This window comes from Lacerta agilis, chromosome 13 (assembly GCF_009819535.1).
Source record: "Lacerta agilis isolate rLacAgi1 chromosome 13, rLacAgi1.pri, whole genome shotgun sequence".
Classification (NCBI taxonomy): Eukaryota; Metazoa; Chordata; class Lepidosauria; order Squamata; family Lacertidae; genus Lacerta; species Lacerta agilis.
This window is the reverse complement of record NC_046324.1, coordinates 29,267,252-29,289,528: the sequence shown is the minus strand read 5'-3', so window position 1 is coordinate 29,289,528 and position 22,277 is coordinate 29,267,252. Positions and strand designations below refer to the sequence as shown.

The 22,277-nt window shown below is 46.3% G+C and overlaps 1 protein-coding gene across 2 annotated transcripts in view; it reads left to right on the top strand.

Annotated features, from left to right (window-relative positions):
• SLC9A3R2 (SLC9A3 regulator 2) overlaps positions 1–15,019 on the top strand; it is a 51,788-nt gene extending 36,769 nt beyond the window's left edge. The window contains exons 3-7 of one of the 2 annotated variants that reach the window (XM_033166555.1): positions 3,512–3,691; positions 6,366–6,519; positions 9,867–9,910; positions 10,981–11,043; positions 14,609–15,019. In XM_033166555.1, coding sequence (XP_033022446.1) covers positions 3,512–3,691; positions 6,366–6,519; positions 9,867–9,910; positions 10,981–11,043; positions 14,609–14,767 — 600 coding nt within the window. In that variant the 3' untranslated portion in view covers positions 14,768–15,019. The remainder of the gene's footprint in view (positions 1–3,511; positions 3,692–6,365; positions 6,520–9,866; positions 9,911–10,980; positions 11,044–14,608) is intronic. The other variant, XM_033166554.1, reaches the window with a different exon arrangement.
• Positions 15,020–22,277: the final 7,258 nt, after the last annotated feature.

Genomic DNA, 22,277 nt, shown 5'->3' with positions numbered 1-22,277 from the left:
AAGACATGCCTCTTTACCCTGGCCTTTGACATCTGAGATGTGCATTTTTAGGCCCCATCCTATTCCTGAAAATGCAATATAACTATTTTTAACCCTGAATTTTAAATTGTTGTAATCTGCCCTGGTATCTGCTGGTAATGGGTGGGTAATAATAATAATAATAATAATAATAATAATAATAATAATAATAATAATAATAATAGCAGTTGCAGTGGTATATTGCTGAGATACGGTTTCACCCCTAAAATAACAGGAAACTACCTTTTATCAATTCAAACTGTTGGCCCTTCTAGCTCAGTAATGACTGCACTGACTGGCAGCAGCTCTGCAGGATCTGGCACAGGGGAACTCTCCCAGGGTTACCTGAAAGTGTCAGGGACTGAACCTGGGACCTTCTGTATGCGAAGCAAATGCTCTACCAGTGAGCCATTGTCATTAGCAGCTAAGCAGAAGATCTGAATCCTGGCCAGAATCAAGAAGCTCTTCCCATTGCTCCACACAGCCTTTCTTGTTGTGTCTGCGCTGCTGTTCTCTGCAGGCCACCTGGTGCAGATTGGGGGCGGGTGCAGGCCCTCTCTTGCTATCTTGCAAATGGAATTATCGCCTGTGTGTCATCACTCAGCTCTCATTTCGGGGGACAGGGGCGTCTGTGCCAAGAAACTTGGCAGGCTTTCATTTTCAGGCATTTTGTCTTTGTAAATCTGGAGAGGCATCTCAAATGTGATTAAGGTACCAAAGGGAAAATAATTTGCAGAAGGTCATCAGCCTGCTAATTTGCTGGCATGCCTGGCAGGGCAAAAGGAGGAGGAAAGGGGATCCCAGCATTTGATCTGCCCTCATCTCAGGACATGTTACTCACACAAGCGATGGGCAAATCTTTCAGTTTCTGTTTTTCTCCCATTTTCTCATCACCCCCCCCCAATCTTCCTCCACGTTTCCACATCAGGTTGCAAATTATTATTTTTTAAGTGGGTGTGAAAATTCATCGGTGGTTTAGTTAGAATTTCTTCTAGAATATACATGTTCATGAAAACCATGATTTAGTTTTATGTGTGAACCCTTCCCAGTGGTGCGACAATGGTTTGTTTTCTAACAACAAACCATGGTTTGTAAGTCATTGGCTTACAGACCAAAATTCTGAAGGTATGAGGATGGGGAAAGATAGCCTGTGCTGACAACATTAAAGTCTCTGCTCTGGTGACTCTGCTGGGTGCCTTGTTTGGGTCCCAGATAACCCACTTGAGCTTCCACTGTCTGCTGCTGGCCTTGTGCTTATTCCACCTTGTGGCACTATTTCCTGTAAAAGAAAGGAAAAAAAAATAGCTGATATAATCTTGCACCTTTTTAAAAGGGTGAAATGCTAAGGCAGGGGGTCCCCAAGATGCAGTTGCCCCAGTGCCGAACTCAGCCCAACACTGCTCAGATGGTAAATACTTGGTGTTGACATGGGAATGGCCCCCTCAGCCACAACTGCCTCTCCCCAGAGATGTCACCTCACTTGTTTGTGGCCCTGTGGTGTTATTGTGGTGCCTGTGGTTCACTCACAGGAAACCCACAACAGTTTTGGAAGAGAAAAAACACTGATGTGTGAAAAGCCACAGATTTCTAGGACTCACCAAGCACTTGAACTTCTTTGCATAGGGGTTGTCTCCAGCTAAGTTCTTCTTATAGTAGACTCACTGAAAATAATGAACCTAAGTTAATCATGTTTCCCAAGTTAACAATGGGTCTGCTCTGAGTAAAGTTATCATTGGATCAAAGAGATGGGGTGACTGCCCTGTGAGGAAAGCTTGCAGTGTTTGGGTCTTCTTAGTTTACAGAAAAGGCAAGTAAGAGATGACATGATAGAGAAGTCTCTCATGGCACTAGAACTTGTGGACATGAAGCTGAATGTTGGAAAGTACTTCTTTGTGCAGTGCATAGTTAAATTGTGGAACTCACTCCCACAGGGGGCAATGATGGCCGCCAACATGAAAGGCTTTAGAAGAATAGACTGGAATAGAGGAAAAGGCTATCAGTAGCTATTGCCCACGATGGCTTTGTTCTTGCCTCCACTGGCTTTGTTCTTGCCTCCACAGTCAGTACTTATTAAAACTGGTTGTTGGAAACCACAGGAGGGGAGAGTGTTCTTGTGCTCAGGTGCTTCTTGCGTTTCCCACAGGCATCTGGTTGGCCAGGATGCTGGGCTAGATGGCCCATAGCCCTGATCCAGCAGGTTCTTCTTATGTTCTGAGGGACACTGTGTTAATGTTTAGATTTTGAAAATAAAGTGTGTCTGATCCATTCAAATATACTAATGTTTTGGATTGTGAAAAATGGTACATTCTAAATTGTGCCTTGCTGGTGTGCTATAAACCAGGGGGGTTTCCAAACTGTGCTCAGAGGATCACCAGTGGTCCATGAGCTTAATTCAGGTGGTCCACAGCATGCCTGTGAAGATCAGGACCCACAGCTGTGATGGACTGTGGCAGCAGATGCTCCAGGACAGACTGGAAGTGGCAGGTGGGAGGAAGTGACTTGAAAGAGGCCAAGGGAGGATTAGCAATCAGAAATGGATTGCAATGCAGTTTGAATTGTGGGAATTAAAATTGTGATACCAAAACTATGCAGCATCTAGAACAGTGCATTGCAATTGCGACAACAGGCAATTGAATGACATTAAGCGGTCTGCCTACTGACCTGTAGCAATTTTCAAGAGCTCCTTGGGAGCTGCTGCTGTAAACCATAGACTATTTTTGCAGGAAATAGTCTGCAGTTGGAGTAGGTTATGTGAATTGCATGTATTCGCACCATGGCATCTTAGTTTTGCATCATTTATTCTGCTTCCAACTTTCAGGTTCAAGTAATTTGAAAAATTTTCAGCAAGGAAAAGTGTTGATGAAGGAGACCACCGTTGGACAGAGTGCTTTTGTGCTCAAATCCTGTGTGTGGGTTTCCCGCGGAGGCGTCTTGTTGGCCACTGTGAGAACAGGATGCTGGACTGGATGGGCCATTGGATTGGTCCAGCAGGGCTCTACTTCTGTTCTTAACTGAAGGCAAAAGGATGGAGAGTCTCCACAGTCATAAGGGATAGGAACACATGTTGTTTTTTCAATGTCCACACATTTAGCTAATGATAGGCAGCTTACCCCGTTTTTTGGCAGCATTTACCCTCTCAGATAATCCTATGTAGGGTGTTTCATTTAAGATCTAGTTGGTCAGGCGTGCTTTGAAGTGGGAGAGGGTGCTGAACGGGTGGGTCTAATTTTATCCTTTTGTCACTTAGCAAGCGTATTAAATTTATTCTGTCAGGAGGGATTGGACAATTGGTTTTTAACAAATGCACTTCCTCTAATTGAGTCTATTTTTAATCTGCCCCTGTTTGGCCTTGTGGAGATGGGTGGGTGTCTCCTGTTCAGGGCTGTTTCCTTAGTGCATTTTTTTCTTATTGTGTGACACTTTTTATTTTTTATAAAGAAAGAGAAAGAAACGATCCCACACAACAATGGCCTCTTTTTCTTTCCAAATCCAGGATCTGAATGGGCAACCCAAGGACCTCTGCCCACGACTTTGCCATCTCAAGAAAGGCCCCACTGGTTACGGGTTCAACCTCCACAGTGAGAAAGCCAGGCCTGGGCAGTTCATTCGGTCGGTAGACCCAGATTCACCAGCATCCAAGGCAGGACTCCGACCGCAGGACAAACTCGTTGAGGTAACGGATGACAGCTTGAAGGGAGGAGGACCTAGGAGCAGAAGCTCTTCTGCTCAGGCTCCACCTGAATACTTCCACAGTAGCCCATTGCCCTGGAATTCTTCATTCACTTTTTTATGCACAGCCCACACTTTGACACAGTCAAATACCTGCATGTTGGTGTTTGAATGCTGTTTTCAGTCAGTTTGTTGCAAGGTGCCTTCCTGCAGTGTGTCTCCATGGAGGAAAATGTGCTTTTGAGCGTGTGCAGAGTAGCATTCTCTCATCACTGAGCAGCTGCTTCCAACATCTGAGATGCTCAGGCAGGGTTAAATTCCGGGGGGGGGGGGAATAGTTTGGAAACCCTGAACCCCCGTGTTTCCAGAGAGAGAGAGGCAGAACAATTGCTCATCTCTACGGTTGCCTCTGCTTGCCCTCTCTGCAGGAACACACCTGTTCTGCAGCGACAGAACTCTCTCTCCTTCTCTTCCCTGAATCTTTAATGCCTGTAGTGCAACAGTACATGTGTGTGCGTGTGCGTGCACACGAGAGGGAGGGGGGGTGAGAGGGAGGTAGGAGAGGCCACCTAGGAGGCAGGTGTGTTCATGAAGACAGATTTTGCTTCCAGCACTCAATATGTCACCGATAGGTGGCTGATTATTAATTTAGCAACCCCCTGGCACGTTTCCTGAAGTGCACAAAGAGGGGAGGAGGTGAACCTGCGGAATTTGGAAACCTGATCTAGGGCGGGCGCCCAGCTCTTAGGGGCTCCCATAAATGTTTGATGCTCAGCAGCTCCTCTGTTTGGGCTGCGGTGTCTGCTCTTGTGAGGTTGGGGGGGGGAGGAACTGTTCGGCCTCTGCTTCACATTTTTCTTGCCTCATCTTCTTTCTCTTTGCACCTCTGTCTCCAGCTTTGAAGCATCTGCCAGGGGCCTGCCTGCAAAGGTGCAGGCCGCAGGTGGCAACAACAAGTGTTCAAATGGAGACAGTGTCCCGGTCAGAAGCCCTTGGGAGGCTTTGAAGAGCTCTCCTTGGCTTCTGGCTCCCCTCCAGCTTCACCTTCCTGTTGGCTACTTGAGGCAGGCAGCTGAGCCTGTAGTGGAAGAGCAGTCAGGGCCTGCCTCTGGCAAGAGAAGCCATTTGGGCGGTTGCTAGGAAATGGAGGCCCTCGGAAGAGCTAAGGGTTTTGTATTCCCGCACCAGAGTGCTGTCCGCTTCGCTGGGGGACTCCAAGCTCCCCCCCCCCCTCGTACCTACTTACTGCATTTAAATCTTGCCTTTTCTTCTGAGGAGCTGAAGGTGGTGTACATGGTGCTTCCCTTGCCTCACTCCATTTTATCCTCACAACAACCTTTTGGGTTAAGCTAGGCTGACAGACAGTGACTGGCCAAAGGTCATATGCAGTGAGTTCAGGTGCATTGTTTGTAACTACCAGAAGCATTCACTGTAGTGGGACCAAGCCTGTGGAACTCCCTCCCACCTGAGGTTAGACAGGCCCTGTCCTTGCTGAACTTCATGTGCATGACAAAAACTGGCTTATTCCAGCAGATATTTTAAAATAGCGGTTGGTTTTATGATTAACTTTGGATTGTTTTATTCTATGTATGGTTTATTTTTATGGACTGCCCTCCCACCCCGAAATGCTGGTGACGAACTAGTAGAGAAATTACTTTTTAAAAAAACCAAGCAACAACTTAACCACAGCTTTGGTTTGATAGGTGAACTCAGCACCTTGGGGAGGGGGGTAAGAGCAGCTAGGTCAGGGGTATTTGGGGAGAAGTGCAATCCAGATGGGGAGCATATTCTGGACCAGAGCCTCACCTCTGCTTTCCCTCCAGGATAAGCACTTGACTAAGCATGTTGCTTCCTGCCCACCTAGCAGTTTGAAAGCACGTCAAAGTGCAAGTAGATAAATAGGGACCGCTCCGGCGGGAAGGTAAACAGCGTTTCCGTGCGCTGCTTTGGTTCGCCAGATGACCCGGAAGCTATACGCCGGCTCCCATGGCCATTAACATGAGATGAGCGCCGCAACCCCAGAGTCGTCCATGACTGGACCTAATGGTCAGGGGTTCCTTTACCTTTTTAAGCATGTTGCTACCTTGTTCATGTGACTAGTTTGCTGAAATTTTCCCTCCAAATCCACAAAATAATAATAATAAAAAAACAGGCAAAGCAGAAAGCAGCAACACACCACATGATGAACTGATTAATTGCCTTCCATTGTCAGGTGATAATTGGCGCCCGGGCATGAACAAAATGATCCCCTTTGCTCCATTATCCTATGCTAGCAACAAAAGGGCAGTGATTGTTTGTCAAAGCCGTGAGAGCCGCTGTGTGGGGTGAATTCCCCCTTTGTCTTGGTTTAAAATAGCAGATCATAGCAGAACCATTCCCCTCTGGCTGCTGTTGGTTCCTTTGTTCTAAAAGGGACAAAACCTTTTAGCTTTTTATATCTATCTATTGCGGGGGGGGGGGGGACGGACAGTTTGCTACAAAATCCAGTGCTAGATTAAAACAAAAGAAGAGGCCAGCTGGATCAGGTGCCACCCAGTCCAGCATCCTGTTCTCACAGGGGCCAACCAGATACCCCAAAGATCTCCAAACTGTCTCCCAAGGCAGCCCCATGTGAAATGCATTGAGGTAATCCATCCATTCATTCTCTCCCCCTAACTCTCTGGTTTTCTCTCCCTCAGGTCAACGGGATCAACGTCGAGGGCCTGAAGCATTCCGAGGTAGTGTCACATATCAAGTCCAAGGAGCATGAAGCCACACTGCTAGTTGTGGACCCCGAAACAGACGAGTATTTCAAGAAACTGGGCATCACCCCTACAGAGGAGCACATCGGAGGTAAATCATTTCTCCTCCCTAGAACCAGCTTTAGCAGAGGGGGGGGGGGATTATGCAAGGGCGATAGATGTCCCTGTATAGGCCCCATTTGCACTATGTGTTTAAAGCACAATAATTCCACTTTAAACAGCCACAACTCCCCCCCCAGGAACTGTAGTTTGTTATGGGTGCTGAAATTCGTTAGGAGACCCGTGTTCCCCTCCCAGAGCTACCATTACCAGAGAACTTAACCAATAAAAAATACAGCAAAGGGAATGAAAACAAATGACACTTTTTCCGTAGAGTAGTACCCCTTTATTATGCACCCAGTAGCAGGGGAAAAGCTGATCACCCCCCCCCCATTATATATATATTTTTGGCTCATATGATTTTGTATTGCGACCAATCTCACCACATGACTGGAAGTATAATGCAGTGAGATACAAAACCATCTTCTGGGGAAGCCATGACTGTGTAAAGTGGCAGGTTAACAGCTTTAAATGTATAGTGCGGATGTGGGATACATAGGTTCTTTTCTCCGCCACAATTTCATCTTCACAACAACCCTGCAAGGAATGACTGGCCCAAGCTTTCCCAGTGAGCAAGTTGGCCGAGTGGGGATTTAAATCTGCAGTCTCCCCCTAGCTTCACACTCCACAGCAGTTGTGATGGCTGGGCCTGATGGGAGTTGTAATCTGAAACATCAGGAGGGCACCCAGTTTGGAAAGCCTGCTCTTTAGTTAACGTCAAAGCATGTTTCTTGTCTGCAGTACCCGTTAACAATGAAACATCTAGGAATCGTCTCTCTTGGCTTGAAGCTTCTGCAATCACTCTGAACATTCCTCCAATCTTGCCAAGGAAGAGAGTTGCTCTGGGCATGTGCAGAATTTCCCCCTTCATCACAGAAACTGGGACCAGGTTCCATGCACTGGGGTGTGAAGGGGAGAAGAGCTCTGCCAGGTTTCTGCTCCAGACACTTTCACAAACGAAGCACCAGCCACTGGCCTGGATCCAAGTAGAGAGCAACATTTTGCAAAACAGCCATTTAAAAAAACAACAACTAGCAGTGGATACCCCCTCTACTGGCCTTACAGTTTTTGAGTTTTGTAAGCTGCTGCTTAGTCAGAGTTTGGGGGGGGGGGGAGAGAGAGAGAGAGAGAGAGAGAGAGAGAGAGAGAGAGAGACCCCACTGGGTTCCACCAAGCATCCATATCCCCACTCTCCTTGCAACCCCCAATCCTCCTTCCTTGGCTGGGTTGAATGGAGAGCTCTGTGTGTTTTTAACACAGCTGTTTCTTATCTAACTAAGCTGAGTTCTGCCTCCAGTGCCGGATTGTCTTTTCCTGGCCTTCAGTGGAGAGAGGAATCCAAAAGAACGACTTGGAACAATTCACAACTGGGGGGGGGGGGCAGTGGATGTAGAGAAATGGTGTCAGATGCTGAGAGCAGGAGCAAAATAAGAGATAGGGTCAGGGAGAAACGCTTTTTCTTTCTTGGCATGGTGGATAATAAAGCCCCTGTTCTCCTCTTGAGGAGATGCAGCTAGCATAGCATGACCACCCAGTCCCAGAAAGCATGAAGGATTTCGGGTTGTCTCTTGGAGTGCTGAGGCCTGTTTTCAAGTGATAGCTGAGGAGGAGGAAGAGGGCCAGAACAGCTGCTGCTGCTGCTGAGTTAACAGGCAAAAGAGAGAAAGAGGGGGAAGTCTTGCAGGAGTTACAAGGCCCTTAGAGCCCAAACATCCACAGGATATCAGTAGGGATGCTTTTGTTTATAAAATCGCTGCTGTTACAGATGGTCTGGTTCCCCCATTTGCTCCTGATCTTGTAGAATAACTTTATGGGATAAATCTGGGACAGGAAGAGCCCCCAAAGCAGGTAGAGTGTTGGACCACAGTGGGACCTGGGTTCGGATTCCTACTCATTGCCGGAGCTCGTGTGGTGACTTTGGCCCAGCTGCTAAGCAAGCCTAATTTACCCAAGAGCATAAAAGTAGCCCTGCTGAATCTGGCCAGTGGCCCATCTAGTCCAGCATCCTATTCTCAAGCAGGGCCTGCATGCGGTATTTATCTATATTTCTCTCTCTATATATATATACACACATAGAGATAAATATCTCCTAACATTCAAAGTGGTTTACAAGGGAGATAAAACAATAACATTATCAATGAGAATATTAACAACAATAATTTAAGGCTTTCAAAAAGTTAAAATAACAATACGCTATATGGGTAGGCTTGTCTAAACAAAAAATTTTTTTAGTGGGCGCTGAAAAGAGTACAGTGAAGGTGCCTGCCCGATATCAATAAGCAGGGAGTTCCAAAGTGCAGAAGCTGCCACACTAAAAGGTTTCTTCCATATGTTGAATGGGTATTATGCAGCACCTGTAAAAGTGCCAGTTCCAAAGATCTGACCTGATAAAATAACATTTATACCTGAAGATATTCCTGAAATATATCTCAAAGAATACCTGATATAGGGTATTTTATTATTATTATTGGTCAAGATACAAGTCAGTGAAAACATAATAACAATAAGGAAAAGAAATGTTAGCAATGCATATGCACAAAAAAGGATAATAGGCATAGCAAATGCAGTACTATGTGTCTAAACAGAGTTAATGTATCTACTTTAATGATCTACAATGTTCTTAAGAGTGTGCATAGTTTTATGTTTTCCTGTCAATACATTATGAAAATGCTCCATTTTCTGCAGAAAGATTATGAAGTTGCCTTCCTTCACTTAATTTTGTGGGGGAAATTAAAGGGACTTTATAAGGATGCCCCCCCCTTAGCCCACTAGAGCAGTAGTGGGGAACCTCCATCTTACGGGTGCCTCTATACCTGATGTCATATGGCAAAAATGCAACTCTTTGCTAAAAGTGGAGTTGCCTTGAGAAGCATTGTCATGGTTCCTGGCACTTGCAAAGGCACAGGGCTTTGCAAGACCTGGCAGTCAGCTGAGCCATGGTGCCTGCAAAGCACTGTGCCTAAACAAAAATGTTTTAAGCAGGTGCCAGAAAGAGTACAGTACAGTGAAGGCGCCTGCCTGATGTCAGTAGGCAGGAGCTCCGAAGTGCAGCATTCATGCAATCAAAGTCACAGCTGGTTTGGCCCTCAGAAGGACATAGGAACAACCCTCACCTGCAGATGTTTGGTGGGTCTGCATGGGGAGCTTCTTTTTCTGGGGGGGAGGGGTATGCACAAGGTGTCTGTGTTAGTAGAACTTTGCATCTCTGAAACCAAAAGAAAGTAATGTTTGACACAGGGATAGTTATGTGGGTCTTTTGTTTTTTGGCGTGTTATTGGGATGTTTGTTGAGTTTCTACATGACTGTATTCAACTGGGGTTCTTTCTCCTTTGCCATCAGGTGGACTTCCTCAGCCCATGACCAATGGGTCAGCACAAACACAGGTGAGTGATGGGTAAGGATAGGTGAATCTGTTTGTTTCTGTTTCTCTTGGTTTCTTATTTTTCCATTCTTAAGTTCAGTTCTCCATATCATTGGTCATTTCCACCCCAAAAAGTCCTCATGAAAATATCAGCATTTTAGTGCATCCCACCCCCACCCCCGATATACACATTATTGTATGCAGTTTTGCCCAATATACACATCCTTTTGCAAAGCAATTTCCTGGACTATAAAGCATTTTGATGCATACCTGACCCTAGCATATGCATTTTTGTACACGTTCCCTGCCTGGAGAACTGCACAGCAAAATTGGGAGGACTGCGAATTTTGAAAAATGACTGTGTTTTGAGTTCCAGTTTGGTTTGCCTTGAAATTCAGCCCTACCCTGTTACCTGTTCAGAATGTACAGCAGAGCTGAGTGCAGCTTTCTTCAGCCTGATGCCGTGCAGGTGTGTGCAGGTGTGTCCTTGGCCCATGGTGGCTGGGAGTTGTAGTCCAACACAGCTGCACGGCATCAGGCTGGGGAATTCTAGTTTTCTGCCAGGTATTCACCTTGAGTCACAAATTTAAGATGTGACACATAGGACATGTCCATTTTGGATCAACGAGATCCCTGGCCATCTTTCTTCACTCTCCCCAGGTTTCTGTGGCTTCAGCAACCTTTGGCCCAACGTATTTGGATCTGTCTTCCCACAGAACTACAGTGCTAGGAAATGAGATGGATCACATGAGATCGAAGGGTCACAGCCTATAATGAGAAATCCTTATCAAGCTGACCCAACACAATATGCTGCCTTTTCTTAAAAAACTCCTGTGACTTGTTCTCTGCCTAGAAATTTTGTTGTGAGCCATCCAGGGGAAAGATTGCAATGGGGATTGTGTGGGGGAGACCCACCTTCCTGTTCTTCTTTATGGCCCATGTTTCCCCAAGTGGCATCACCACGCTCACCATGCTGGCACCAAACCTCATGCCACTGTCCTACAGCTGTCCAAATTGTGTTCTTAACCCCTCGTAGGAGTCCAATTCCACTTTTCTTGTAATAAACACACACCCTCTTTCCATTCCCGACAGCTGAATGGGGGATCCATGTCCTCGTCCCACAGCGATTGCCAAAGTCCTGAGAAGGAGTCTGAGGTAAACAAAGTGATCCCGTTTCTTGCCCTGCCCAAACACTGCACAGGAAACCTCGTACAGTATATATTATTTCTTTTCCCACCACCCTTGCATTGCCAAGGAAATCCCCTAGACCTTCATCCTTCCAGGGGTCCCTCTGGATCCTGCCACTTTCTCCTCCTCCTCCTGCCTCTGCCAAGTTCTGCCTCTCCCTCCTTCTCAGTGTCTCTGTGGCATCCACCCATCTTTTCTTCTCTCCTGCTTCTAATATGGAACAGGCTTTTGTCTTCTGCTCATCCGGACTGGGACATCTCCCTGCTTTCTGGCCTTCCACCTCTTGCAAATCCCAGGGGCATTTCTTCACCGACCATCTCCTGCTTCCTGCACAACTTTTCCAAGCTTGTCGCCCTTCATGTGGTTTTAGGATCAGTGTGTGGTGTCCCTCTTGGTAGTTCTGCCACCCTCAGATGTTTGGCGTGGTAGGAGCCTGGGGGAGGACATTCCCTGTGGCAGCCCCAAAATTGTGGAATTCCCTCCCCACAGAAGTATAGCCTCTTGACCCTGGCCTCTTGACACCTGTGATGTATATTTTTTAGGACCCACCCTGTTTTTGTGACTGCAGATCATTTTAACTGATTCTAATATTGTTTTGGGGGACCGTTAAGTCTAGAGAAAAGGCAAGCAAGGGATGACGTGATGGAGATTTATAAAAATTATGTGTGGCATGGAGAAAGTGGATAGAGAAAAGCTGCTCTTCCTCTCTCATAGCACTAGAACCCATAGCCATCCAATGAAGCTGAATGTTGAAAGAATCAGGACAGATAAAAGTCCTTCTTCACACAGCACATAGTTAAGCTATGGAACTCCCTGCCTCAAGAGGCAGCAATGGCCACCAACCTTGCTTCAGAAATGGTTTGGACAAATTTGTGGTGGATAAGGCTATGTGGCTACTAGTCACAATGGCGATTAGCCTGATCCAGCAGCAGAGCTCTTCTTAAGTCCTTCTTTGTTTATATTGTTATAACCTGCCCTTGGACCTTATGGCAATGGGCATGTCATAAAGAAATAGTAATAATTGTAACAACGTGGATAGGAAATGTAGTTGTTGTTGATGCTGCTGTTGCCGCCGTGTAAGGCTTTCCACTCCAAAATTTAGTTTCCCTGCTCCCTCCTTCCAAACAAGCAAGTTTTTCGTGGGTTTTTTTGTCAGCTGTTAAACATCTGCCATGTTCCACCACACAGAGGTGGCCAGAGTCAAACTGTCTTCTCTTATTTCTCCTTCCGGGGACCCCTCAGGATGAAAGAAGGTAGAGAACAATAGAAGCCACTAGGAATATGTTGATGTAGAGGGAATATGAACTATTTCCGGGGGGGGGGGGCGAGCCAGCAGATTCCTGCTCTCAAACCCCTATACTTAAAAAAAGAAAAAGGCTTAATTACATTCAAATGCGAAGGGAAATACTTGAATGCAATACAGCTTATTTATTTCCTCACGCTTTGCCACCACTGCAGCCCTGTTTCTTTAAGAGAGAAATATGCAGGCCTTGATTAGAGGAGAGTTTTGTGAAGACCACAGAGAGGTTTGAATTATGGGGGATCCGATCCCTGTTCCTTCAGAGGAGCAACTGGCCTCACTGTTCATTGGAGTCCAAAAACTCTGCATTCTTTCCATGCCGGCTTGGTGGTGAGGGAGAGGAATTATTCACTAGTTTCATCCAGCTTTTGCCAGTGCTGGCTGATGTCCTGCTTTATTACAGGCTTCATCGGCCTGGTTCTGCTGAGGGCCTTTCTTGGTTTTATCGCCTTGGGTCCCAATCCTGCCAAGGGCTTGTGGTTTTGAATAGACATAGAAGGAGAACCCTAAGTGGCACTTAATTGTCCCAGAGGTCCACTCTGATAGGGGAGTGGGGCCAGTGTTAGAAACGATATATAAGCTAGGCGCCAAATGGCGCCTTAAGCTTAGGTTATGGTCACCACAGCAGAATGTCTATTCGCCGGGGGGTTGGACTCGATGACCCTTGGGGTTCCTTCCAGCACTACAATTCTGTGATTCTATTATCTCAACTACATTGCTTGACTGTAGCTTGCTCTTACAACAATTCACTTGTCCCAGGAGGCAAGAAGTAGAAACATAAACAGTAGAAATGGAAATGGAATTAACTAGGGGCTAAGGCAGAAGTTTTTTAACTGTGGCCTGTGACTTCCATTTGCATGGCCTGTGGAAAGGCTGCAGCACAGTCAGATGTATCTGTACGTAGTGATGATGGAGGACTAAGATGCTCAGCAAGGGGTCCAGGATTCGCTCGGCAGTGCAGGTGCACAAGACATGTATCTTTTGCTGCACAAGTCAGCTGGCAGAAATCTCCACATAGTCGCAGTTGGACCCGCACTAGGAGCAAAATGCACCTGGCGCCCAGGAAATTTCAAACACTGGGGACAATGTCCAACCACTGCTCCCAAGCGGATTTGGGTACCACATCCCATTGCTTTCTGATGCTGCTCATCCACATCCCCTTGCTCCCTGGGTTGGCGGTTGGAGGCTGGATCCTGCCCGAAGGTGTCCAGTTGCTGACTGCTGGTTCATTTAATTGCCGCTGTAAAGCAGGTGACATCCCCTTGTCAGGCCAGGCATAGCACATGAGACCTTCTCTGCATACAAAGCACATGCCCTGCCATTAAGCTGGAGGCCCATCCCTCCTGCACTCTGCTGGTGATGCATGATGACGTTTGGGCTGCAGAGTTGGGTCTGTGGTGGGTTGACAACGGGCCAGATGGGTTGGTACTTGCTGATGTTCCAAGAACTTGGGTGCTATGAAGAGTAAGCGCAGCTCTTCGGCATCAGAATTAGGACCATAGGAAGCTGCCTTATATTGAGTCAGGCCATTGGTCTGTCTAGCTCAGCATTATTCACACAGACTTGCGGGGTCTCCCAACCCTGCCAGGAAAAGAGACCAGGGATTGAACCCGAAGCCTTCTACATGCAGAGCAGAGGTCCTGCCACTCAGCTACATCCATTGGTCCATCTGGCTCAGTATTGTCTGCACTGATTGGCTACGGCTCTCTAGGGTTTCAGACCGACCAAGGGTCTTTCCTAACCCTACCTGGAGATGCCACTGGGGATTGAACCTGGGACCCCCGGAGTTAGTTTTTCTCAGTTGCTGCTTCCTCTCCTAAGAGCAGAGGCTGAGTTTTGCCCTGTCACAGAAGCAAAAGGCTCCAAGAGACCCAGTCTGCGTCCTGCAATTACACTATATATATATATATGTGTGTGTGTGTGTGTGTATATGTATATGTATATGCGTGTGTGTATATATATATATATATATATATATATATATATATATATATAGCTGCCTCCTGTCATCTCCATCTGCAGGGCTTTTCTGCTAGATTCTCATAGCCTCTCCAAACCCTGCAAAATGAGTTTGAAAAGAGATGACAGGTTGAAGTGGGGGGGGGGGATGACCTGCCCCCCCACAGTAAATGCAGCACAGGAAGCCCGCCATACCCCTCTATCCCACCAGTCCTTTCCCTTCTTTTGAATCCCATTCTTTTCTTCTTCTTCTTTAAAAAAAAATCCTGCTAGGTGGGAGAGCCTGGGAAGAAGGATCCGTTCGAGGAGAGCGGCTTGAACCTGAGTCCCACGGCAGCGGAGGCCAAAGAGAAAGTGCGGGCCAAGCGGGTGAACAAAAGGGCCCCCCAGATGGACTGGAACAAGAAGCGGGAGATCTTCAGCAACTTCTGAGCCGGCCAAGGAGCTCCTCTTGACTCCTGTTGCGGCTCCCCCCACCCCGGCCTGGAGACATTTGCAAATGAGCACGGGGATGGTGATGGCCGCGCTGTGCCTCCGACGGGCACCGCTCCAAGGCGTGCCAGGCTCTGCTTTTTACCATAGGTTTGTGTTGCTTTGTACAAAGCACATTCCCTCCTTCCCCCCTGCCCCCAGCCTCTTTTATTGTACAAAAGTGGTCAGAGAGAGAGAGAGAGAGAGAGAGAGAGAGAGAGAGAGAGAGAGAGAGAGAGATTGAAACTGCAGGGCTCAAATACACAAAACAGGCAACTGTGAAACTGCCACAGTAACAAGCAGGAAAAGCAAGCAGCGATTTCCCTTTCCTTTTTGAATCGCTTAACCTGCAATATTTAGAATGTATTATTTATAGGATCATTTTTATATCATTAATTGTTTGAGCTTCTTCTGCCTCTTCTTGTAGCAATGTCAATATTTTTTTTTTAATGTCACAACCAGAACTTGATAACCAGAGCCTTTCCACTTAACTGGATGCTGCAGTCTGCACTGTGATGGGTTAACACCAGCTGTTGCCAACCTGGTGCCCTCCAGATGTTCTAGATAATGCCCACTCCTTGCAGCAGCCCTTGGTTTCGGGCAGGAGGGGGCATCAGGTTGGCAGAGACTGCTGGGTTCCCATGTTGGCATCCTCATAAACGTGGTTGCCTGACCATTTCGTGATTGTGCGAGTTTTCTCTGTGGCTTTAAACTTGGACTTTTTATTTTTTAAAGGAGGGGAATTTTTTCCACCCCTCCATCTGTTCGTAGTTAGTGCTTGAAACGCCCTGACCCTTTAAGCCTCAGGCATAGCAAGCCCCCTTTTCTTTGCAAATTGTTTTTGCATTGTTACCACTTTTCAGAACAACTGCGCTTTCCGAAAAGCCCCTTCCCTTCACCACTTTTCAGAACAACCGTGCTTTTTGAAAAGTCCCTTCCCTACCAAACGTGGCAAAAGACCACAATTATTTGGTGCACTCAGGTGCAGAAATGCATGCCGTCCCTTGCCAACCCCCTGGGGCCAAGGTAGGGTAGAAGCAAAAAAAGAAAAAGAAAAAAGCTAAGCGCCCCCCTCTTTCTAAATCCTGACATTTATAAGGAACACTAATCTGAATTGGCTTTAGCCAGAAGCTGGAAATAACACTTTTTAGCGAGACTCGGGAGAAGCACAGGAAGACAATTGTATCCGTGAAATACTAACATTCCTGGGAGCGGTTCCTCTGGGAGACGGTGTCCTGCTGGCAAACGGACGGGCGTCTCAAGATTTAAGCAGAAGCACCCCCCCCTTTTGTGCAAATTCATTTAACCTCCAACCGCACAACTATTTCCACTTCCAGGCCTTTTGAAAACATGCACCCCATTTCAACATTGCTGATGTTTCAGTGGCTGCACCATTAACCAACCTTCCTTTCAGTTTAGCAGCAGTACAGTATCTGCACATATCAGCTGTGCTAAGAAGGAAAGACTGTAGTGGATGGTCACCCCTTTAACATATGACTACTAACGCTTTCCACAGGCAGTGCCTGGGGTGGGAGATGATGGACAGAGTGGTTCCCAAAGCCCTTTTCAGGCCGAGGGCCACATTCCCTTGTGGGCGATCTTCTGGGGGCTGCATACCAGTGGTAGGAGAAACCAGAAGCAAAGGTGGTGGAGCGCACAGGGCTCCCCCCCCCCCACTGCAAATGTCTGAGGTTCTACACCAACCCTCACCCTTCTCCAACCATGGAATCCAAGAACATTTCCCAGCCAGGGAAAAGGACTTGATGAAAGCACCAAGCGGGTTTTGGTTTGAGAAGGGGGAGTGGCCTAGGAAGCATCCTGAGGGCCAGATGGAGAGGCCTGAAGAGCCGCATTTGGTCACTGAGCCTGAGGCACCCCCTCCCTACAGCCAAAGTCAAATCTCTTGCTTTAACCATGATGCGTAAAGATGAATTTAACAAGCTCTGAATGTGTTTTAGCTTCTGCAATGTTCTTTCTGAAGGAATAGCTCAGAAGCACAGAATGTGTCTCTTTTTTTGAGACTGCAACACATACACATCTACTGACCACCTGACCTGCTCATTACCAGCATTAGGCCCTCTATGTTACTTCCCCCACCCCACAAATAGAAAGAAGAATTGTTATTAGAGGCAAGGAGGCATGGTAAAGGTTGGATTGCCATCTTTGAGGGATTCTTTAGCTGTGATTCTTGCACTGCAGGGGGTTGGACCATATGACTCTTGGGGTCCCTTCCAACTGTATAATTATATGATTCTGTGATTCCCTAGATCAGTGGTGTCCAAACTTTTTTTCGAAGAGGGCCAGATTTGATGAAGTGATGGGCTGTGAGGGCCGACCAAAGTTGTTAACCTTTTTTTTATTGAGCTTTGCTTAGGATTGAAGTTGTTGAGGTTTTTTAGGATTTTACCCTAGGAAATAAACTACCACAGGGGCCAAATTAAACCGACCGGAGGGCCAGATTAGGCCCCCAAAACGGACTTTGGACATGCTTGCCCTAGATAGATCTTGATGTTGTTATAAGAGTTACAAGAGTTGGGAGACGGATTGACCCAAGGGGCCCAGGTCACTGGGAAGTTTCCAGGGAAGTTTCCACCCCTCCCTGTGTTAATTCATGGGGGGGGGAGTATACAGTTCATTTTTTTTCTGTGGTAGGTACTGAAACGTCTTGAATCCAGGCCTGAGTGAAAGTGGATAATTCTGGGGTATTGCTCCTACTTACTAACTGAATTTGACCCTTCTCGATGAGTGATGTATGTGAACTGTGTGGGCCACATAAAAGTAAAGCACACACTCCTGCGGAACCTCTACACTAGGCTCTTCTGTTCTTGAGGAGATCCCTTTGCTAATCTGGTGCCCTCTAGCTGTTTTGAACCACAGTTCCCATCAGCCTCAGCAGGCACGTCCATGGTTTGGGCTGACGGGAGTTGTAGTTCGGATATCTGGAGGGCACACAGTTGGCAAAGGCTGCTTGAGAGTGATCACATTGCAGCAGCAACTCAGAAATTGTTATCCAAACCCTTCTCCTGATTATGCTAAGTGAGGGAGGAGTAAAAAAAAATGGAAGCTAGCTAATGATTTTATAACACTGTTAATCTGGTAAGGGGAGGCAGGTAGGAAGTGTTTTTTCTTCCAGCCTTCTTTATTGAGACATCACAACCTTTCACACCCTTTTCTTCTTTACAACCACTTCCACAACAAGTATTAAAAAGCAAGCTAGATGGGATGCAGTTTCTCTTCCATAAAAAGAGGTATGTATGACTAAGCAATTGCCACCCTTTTAATTAGGGCACAAATGTACATATAAGTATTTAAGAAGGGGGGGACGGGACACTTGTTTTCAGGGATTCTTCAGCTGTGATTCCTGCATTGCAGGAGGTTGAAGGAGATGATCCTTTGGGCCCCTTCCAACTCTTACAGTCCTATGATTCTACAATACCCTGCAAGATGACCAAGTGCCCTTTGATATAAGTACACTCTGGGGGCTTTGTGTATGTTTTGCGAATAACTGAGCTGAGTAAGGTGCCTTAGATTTTTCTCCTGTCCTTTGGGGAAATGGCTGCCGTGTAGCAAAGCTGTCTTGGTAAATGGTACCATTCTCATGTTATGTGATTGGTTTTCAGGAATAACTTTGTATACAGTTTCGTTGCAGGAGGCTTTGAGAGAAATGCAAGGTGGAGTGTCCATGATGGACAGCCCTGTACTCATAGTCTGCCCCAGAAGTAGCCAAAGTAGTGCTCTCTAGGTGTTGCTAGACTCCATCTCCCATCATCTCTCACCATTGGTTGTGTTGGCTGGGGCTTATGGGAGTTGCGGTCCACAACATCTGGAGAGCACCACGTTGGATACCCTTTGTCCACACCAGCTTTTACCAATTCAATGGTCTCCAGCTATTTTGGACTACAACTCCTATCAGCCCTAGAGCACCAAGTTGGGGCAGCTGGTCTGGATGCCTAAGAAACATGCCCTCATTCTGCACCTGAGTTAATCTAATTTAATGCCACATTTTGACTGATTTTGCATAGTCTGCCTGGCTAGTATAGGGACACCATTGTAGTCCGCACCTCTGTCCCCTCAGAGGCCTACTCTCTCTGTCTTCTGAGGTAGCACCAGGCATCACCTACCACTTCTGAATTTTATCTCAGTAGGCATGAGAACCAGAAAGCGAGCTTTTTAAAAACAACAACCCACCCCCCTCATATTTCAGACTGATTCCATGGATGTTCAGTGATTATAAGCTCAGCAGACAAGAAAGGTTTGGCTACACATTACTGTGCTCTTCACTTGATGATGATTGTTTTTAATTTTTTAATAAAAAAACAGGGTTTCTAGCCCACATGGAATTGGGGGAAATGTCAGGAATTCTTTCCCCCTTTGAGACTCATTCTTTGCCAAGCTTTACCAAAACATTCCAATTTGTTTTTAAAAACCTGCACCATTGAAGACTGTGAAGCTATGTAAAAATAAATATATGTAAATATGACTAATTTGCACAACTCAGTCTGCAGACTTGGATTTTACCACATTCCCAAACCATTTATTATTGGAGAACAGCTGTACTTGCTGATTCCCAAACCAGCCCCAGTTATGCTCAGCTAGTCCCATAGATGCCCATTAGTATTGAAAGGGGGCTTCCTGCTGATGCCACATGCAGGGTGTGCATTATGGGGCAAATGCAAATAAGAGTGCATGTAGATCTTCCTTCCCCAGCCTGGTGCCCAGATGTTTGGAATACATATCCCATCACCCCTGACCTTTGGCCATGCTGGCTGGTACTGATGGGAGTTGTAGTCCAACAACAACTGGAGGCCCCCCAGGTTGAGTAAGCCTGCCATAAAGCTCTCTTGATGACTTGGGACCACTGATTCTAGGAGGATAATGAAATGTTTGTGAATGAAAATGTTACTTTCCGAAGAATACTCTTCAGAAAGCATTTTTTAACAAAGAAAACACTTAGTGAGTGAGACTGGTAGTAATTCAGGTATATGCTAATACCTGCTGATAAGGTTGCTTGAAACTTGATTTTGAGAACGGTGTGAGATTTCTAAAGGCTTTTTTGGGTGGGGTGGGGTGAGGACTGCTTTGATTCCTTAAATGATTGGAGGGCACTTGTTTTTCAAATTAGGCTAAAGTTTTTACCTCCAAAAGAGTTGCCCCCCCAATGCATTATTAGCAAAGGCGCTGATGCACCAGAGGTGTGTCTGTGTGTGTGTGTGTGGGGGGGGGGTTGCTGCTACTGCAATTCCCATCATCGCTGGCCATTGGACCTGCTGCCTTGGGCTGATGGGAGTTGGAGTCCAGCAACATCTGGAGGATCACAGGTTCTCCACCCCTCTGATACATGGAAAGAAGAGGTTTACATCTGGTCAGTGGAAGATGAAACAGGATGGGAGGCCTTTTGAAAAACGCCTGGATAACACCTTAGGCTCCATGATCGAAGAAAGGTGAAATATAATAGTAAGGAAATGAATGAATGAATGCAGGACTGGTTTGAACAAGGATTTCTAAAGTCATTCTTTAAGGATAGGAGAGGTGTGACAGAAGCACAAATTTGAGGGTTGTGGTACAATTGAAATCTCCAATACAAATCTGTATCTATAGAGGTATCTTTCCCCCTACCCCTTCCCAGCAAGCAAACATCCCAGTCTCTATTCTGTGGATTGACTCATGACGATTTAAAATCACGCCTGGCTCTCTTTTCTCTGCCATCCTATATGTTCTGCAGCACTTGACAGTTTCTGCACATCTAACTTAGACATTCACTAAAAAGTTATAAGAAGAGCTGTTAACTGCATTGTGTAAAAAAAAATGTATACTAAAATGTCAATAATAAAACTGGTTTCCCATGTACAGCGAGTTTTATGATGTTGGTGTCCAAATTATTATTTCCTTATGGTATCCCTCTCTTCCTCCCATCCAGCTTTTGTGTCTGCATGTTTCCTGGCTGTGCCAGATTGCCTCACTTCTAGGTGCATTTAAATTATCAGGGAAACATATTCCAGCCCCTCAAGGAAGGTGTGAAGCAGGGCCAGTGAGGGGGTATGGCATAGAGAGAGTCCCAGGGGACATATAGAATGGCCTGGAGGGCTACTTACAGATCTCGGGCCCAAGTTCCCCACTCTGGATTAAGCCCCCTCTTCTGGGAAACCTGAGCACCAAACAGAGACCGTTAGACAAAATTATTATTAAAAACAAAAATCGTTTATTTTATAAAAATAAGAATTACTCCTTAGGTAGATGCAGTTCTCAGCATTTGGCTTATGTGACAGGCTAAGCAAATCTCAAGGCTTGCACTGTATTCCAAATACCCCTTTTGCTTGGGACATCTCAAAGGCTTTGTTCTCACATAGAACTCTTACCCAGCCTGGTGTCTTGGAGTGCATTTTATGGCTGCGCTGTCTGGGGCTGATGGGAATTGTAGTTCAAAACATCAGCAGGGTGATAGATTGGGAGGAAAGCTGATCTAAAATCTCCAAGCCTTGGAACCCATCAGATACAATGGGGGGTTGGGAAGAATTTTTTCTGTCATCTGTTTTTAAACTTCCAACTCTCCCTACCTTGGCAACAGGCTAATTCCTCCATGACGCTGGGACAGGCCTGAATGACATCATCCAGTGGAGCTGGATAACTCCTTTTGCCTGGTAACTAGCTTATTAGCATTTAAATTGGAAATTCTTCAAGGGCAAAGGCAGCTGACGGAATCCACAGACCTCTTAGGAAGGTCTGGTCTGGGAAGAAAATATGACTGGCCTCCCTCACAGTGTGTGTGGAGGCAGGGAGAGGCATAAAGACAAGGAAATACAACACATCCCGAGGGCTGGTTGTTCTTCAGGCAGAGGCTCTCAGAGTGGGAGCCTTGCCCTTTCAAAACAATGGCAGGAGGATGTCATGTGAGCTGAACCTTAGAAATTCTAGTCAGACATATATAGTTTATGGCAAAGAGATCTCAAGACATATCAAAACATGTGGACCTTCTATTGACAGGACACAAACTGAACTTTCTGTTTGTTTTCCTAAGCTCATTTTCACCCCTAAGGAAAGTTTCATCCATTTTCAGCCTGCCTTCCCCCATCTCCTCTTTCTAGCCACAGGAATCCAGCAAAATCTTCATTTAAAAGATACTGGGGGCTGGACTATACTTTTGAAGTACAGTAGACTCTCATCATTTTAAATACTCATGGCTTTGCCCAAGGAACCATGGGAGCTGTAGCTTGTTAAGGGTGCTGGGAGTTACTGGGAGACCCCCTGTTCCCTCCAGCTTTAATTCCCAAAGTACTTTCAACCTCTCTTCCCCAGGAACTCTGGGAGCTGTAGCTCCGTGAGGGGGAAAGGGGGGTCTCCTAACAACTCTCAGCACCCTGAACAAGATGCAGCTCCCAGGATTCTTGAGGAAGGGAGCTGGGGGGACGACCATGGCTGTTTAAAGTGGCATGTCACTGTTTTAAATGTACAGTGCTGATGGGGCCTGAGCTAG